Source organism: Anastrepha ludens, chromosome 2 (genome assembly GCF_028408465.1).
Source record: "Anastrepha ludens isolate Willacy chromosome 2, idAnaLude1.1, whole genome shotgun sequence".
NCBI classification, from domain to species: domain Eukaryota; kingdom Metazoa; phylum Arthropoda; class Insecta; order Diptera; family Tephritidae; genus Anastrepha; species Anastrepha ludens.
Genome location: NC_071498.1, coordinates 44,732,748 through 44,736,996, shown reverse-complemented (window position 1 = coordinate 44,736,996; position 4,249 = coordinate 44,732,748). Strand labels below are relative to the sequence as shown.

Below are 4,249 nucleotides of genomic sequence, written 5' to 3'. Positions count from 1 at the left end.
CCTTTTAAGATACAGTTTTGGCAAGACTTTACATTACTTTCCTCGGTGATTCTTTTCCAAGAAAGCTTTGAGCCCAGAATTATGCCAAGATACTTAGTTTCCTTCGATAGGGTTAGTGTTACTCCATCTAACGGTAACTGAAAACTCGGCCTAGGTCGGTCTTGGCTGGGTTAAACATTAGACTGTTTGAGGTCGCCTACTCCGGATATTAAAAAAGAAAAGAAAAATAGGCAAAATGTTGATGTGCTATCGTTTTGTCCGCGGGTGTAACTCTTACCTCGTATCCTTGAAACCGGATATTAAATATGTCTGGCTACGCATCAACAACAAAAAAAATTATTTTCCAAATTTAAATCTTAAAGTTTGATTTATTTTAAAAGTTATTACTTATATTTTATAGGTGTTTATGTCGTACTGCAATTCTAGGCATTTGCCATTAAAGCTAGATACCAATTACAGGAATACTAGTTCACTTCCTTTGATTGCTAAAATCTTTAAAATTAATCTCATTTTGATTCTTACGTAAACACATACATACATACATTACGTCAACACTATTTTAATTAAAGAGCTCGCAACTCACAAGAAATTAAAAAAAAAAAATTAAATAAGCGCATTTGCTTTTTAATCGCACTAAACGATAAATAAGGCGAAGTACGCAGAAAACTAAAAATGCATACAAACATACCGTTACAAACACTAAAACACATATAATAATTGTATATCACAGACAACAAGTAAAGCAAAGAGTGCACTGTATATGTTTGTGTGTGTGGCAGACACGTTGCGGCGATTGGGCTGAGGGCGTGTACGCCTATGTGTGGATAAACGCCCGCCCGCCCACGCCTTGCACGTGCGCCTCGGAAGACAGTCGATTCTGTTGATTCTATTCAATTCGAATAAATTTTAATTCTCTATTTTTCTGTGTATGTGTGCTTGTTACTCAACTAAATCCCTAACTAATTGCGTGCTAGTCACCATGGCCGCCACACTGGTTCGGAAGAGCAGGAGTCCACTGATACCACGGATGCAGTATCGCGCGTCGAACAGCTACTACTATCCACAGTTGTCACATCGATGAGGTCCTGCTCTTTGCATGCAGCCGCCGCAGCAGCCGCGGCAGCAGTTGCATATGTCCTTTGCGCCGCCTCACTCACAGCACTGTAGTAGTCCATTGGCGATTTGGCGCTCGTTGGTGATTCTAGTGAGCTCAACGATTCGCCGCATTCACTGTAATTGTAATTTGCCGACGGTAGTGGCATTTGCAGCGTCAGCGGTAGAGGCAACAGGTTGGCGGTGGCAGCGCTGGCGGTAGGTGGCGACACTGTGCTGACGGCCGCCACAGCAGAGGAGCGCAGCAAGTGATGTTGCATTTCAATGAGGCGTGTAGAAAGAAATTTCATTATTTTACCACCCAATTCATCGGCCTGGCACTGTTGCAGCAGCACCTGTGAGATCTGATCGGCGGCATGCACGTAACCTGAGCGGAAGGATTCGATGTGCGCGCTGGCCTGTGATTGCAGCGAAAGACTGCCGCGTTGCTTTAGCTTGCGCATATGCTCCACCGTCAGCTCAAGTATGTCGGCCTTCTCGAGACGCGTTACATGTTCACCCTCTTGCTGTAGACACTCCACCATTAGGTCCTTCAAATCATCGAGGCACTTGTTGATGCGCGCACGTCGTTTGCGCTCCAACAATGGTTTCATCACCTTGCGGTACTGATATGTTTTGGACATTTCCATGACCATTTTTCCGAGGTGCAAAATACTTTGGTTAAAATAATAGATTTTTAATAGTTTTTTTTTCTTTTTGTGTTTGGAAGATAACTTAATTATTCGTATACGTTCTTATCCGTGATTTTGGGAACTCCGTTGAAAGGAGCGTTAGCTTAGCGTTTGACCGTTGTTTCTTGTTTGCGTGTCGATTCGAAAATGAGCCGCCAACTTGCCCCGTCCATAACTTTTATATTTACAATGTTGGGATTTTCTGCGATCGCAGCTCGGGCGGGCTGCTGGCTATGGTGGTTGGTTGCACGATCGGTGGTCGCGCTGTAGGTTGCCCGTGTATGCGGTGCAAGTATTGTATTCAGTAGTAGCGAAGCGTGAACAAGAAGAGAGGCTACTGTGCAGTGGCTGCGATAACCGGTAGCGGTATCGCGGTGCGAGTACTCAACCGGTGAGAATAAGAGCGAGCAAAGGAGCATTCAAGTGATTGCAGTATGGGAGAAAAGTGTTGCTTCTTTTTTCGTGTTGGTTGTTAGAGTTCTTTTCGGAATAATGCGAGAAAAGGATTATTTTATAAATAAATTAAAAATAATTGCCTATTATGCTACGTATTTATATCTAGCTAAGGACTGTCACTTCAACAGTATTCCACAAAAATGTATGGGAAATATTTTATGTTGTTACAACAATAAGCATAGATATATGTACCTAAGGCCGATGAATGGCAATACAAAAAATATTTTATTGTATAAAAACCCGATTTAGAAATAAATAAGATTTAGCATCAAATGAGCCCCAAATATACACACAGAAGCTAAATGAGTGGCTCGAAGCACAACTAAGGCTCTATAGATATTAAACGTTGGGCTTTGTAGTAGAACCACCGATCTAATCTAAGAAAGAGTACCAAGTTTGTGACAACCGTGAGAGTGTTGCTGACTGTGAGTAACAATAAATAAAAAAGAAAGAGAAAGTCGTTGTATCAGAAATTCGCTCGTGAATAAAAGTAAAAGTGAACAACAATACAACGCAATACAAATTCATTGTGAACAGGACAACGGTTCACGGATGTCGCCATCTCTGTATTCTTTCCATTAGTACAAAGAATTGGATGGCTGAAATTAACAGGAGACAGTATGGATCCTCAATTCCTTATTTATTTTGATAAAAGTATACAGTCAAGTGATCTTATTCCTTAAGAATTTCATTTTTATCAATTCAGTTAGTCCAAAAGAGACGCTATTATGCAAAAAAAAACAACTGCCTTAGTATCGTAATAATACTTGCGTAAATATTTTTGGTAGAGCACGGGCTCAAAACACACTCTGGACATGACACATCGAATGATAGAAAAGGTTGATGTAGGCGATTGAAAAGCTCTGAGTATATTTCTGTAATGGAAAAGCTACTTATAAAAGACTATTTGCCGTTCGGAGGACGCATAAAACTGTAGGTCCTTCTATTTGTGGAAAAATATCAAGGCGTACACTGCAAATTGAAGCAAGAGCTCGGCCAAACACTCAACAAAAGCTGCGTATACAAATGTGCCGAAATCAATGAAAACAAATGAATGGCCGGGCGTTCTTTCCCAGTTATGGCCGTCAGAAGTAGCAAAAATGATTCTTATTTAAAATTCAAAACTTTTGATCCCAGGTGTGCTCTTTCGAGAACTCAACATGTTTTGATTGAAATTCGGATTATCTTCTAGGGAGCCTTGAAGCGCATCTACTGTATTCGCATCTAAGATATTCCGTCTTATCCTTGGCGGTGGAAAATTCGAGTTTCATCTAGAGGTAAATATTGAGGGAATAAGAAAAGTTCTCATCTCAGCATCATACTTCATAGGACAAAATTAAGACGTTCACTAGCATTTGGTGAAGAAGTTCGGGGTTTTAAAACGCGTTTTCTATATAAGCCAGGCTAACAGCCATCAACTCTTATAAAAAATAATAAATCCATGAGTTTTCCAAGCTAAGAAATTAGATGCACGGCTACTATACAAGCATTCTTGGTTAGAATATTTCGTGCCATGTTGGATCGGTTAAAATAATAATTGAATTTCATTTGAATAAAACTTTTTACGGGTATTAACCAGATTATTATGGGGCATGTTTATGTCGTTACTCGTACGTATATAGAGAAATTTAACGCATCAACAGCATTTACTTATTCCTCCTTGTAAAAGAATTCTGATTATAATCATACAAAAATTTAAAAATTTAACTCAAACACTCGCTCTCATTAGAGGGAATTTGAAATCGCGTTTACAACACCTTTCATTGTTTACTCGTGGCAGCGCAACAAAGTCTTCATCCCCTCTACTGCACACATACATTCATACAAGTACATATAGCTTACGACCAACAACATTTTTGCCATTTAAAACTTCCGAGGTAGGAGTGCATGCACACCCCTTCGCCCGTGCACACGTACTCAAGAGAGCACTCAATATTCGGTTCGAGTGGAGCGCAAGCAAGTGATCGTGCGCGCCGCTTGTGCCAATCAGAAGAGCATAACTTTGGAGT

General features: G+C 40.4%; 1 protein-coding gene across 1 annotated transcript; it reads right to left on the bottom strand.

The window, feature by feature from the left end:
* Positions 1 to 348: 348 nt before the first annotated feature.
* On the bottom strand, positions 349 to 2,095 carry LOC128857427 (enhancer of split m3 protein). The gene has a single exon (XM_054093187.1). The coding sequence runs from the start codon at positions 1,746 to 1,748 to the stop codon at positions 975 to 977; it is 774 nt and encodes a 257-aa protein (XP_053949162.1). The 5' UTR covers positions 1,749 to 2,095; the 3' UTR covers positions 349 to 974.
* Positions 2,096 to 4,249: the final 2,154 nt, after the last annotated feature.

Bases quoted from the DNA above. Each gene is read 5' to 3' on its own strand.
- LOC128857427 (XM_054093187.1), bottom strand. From the start codon at position 1,748: ATGGTCATGGAAATGTCCAAAACATATCAGTACCGCAAGGTGATGAAA.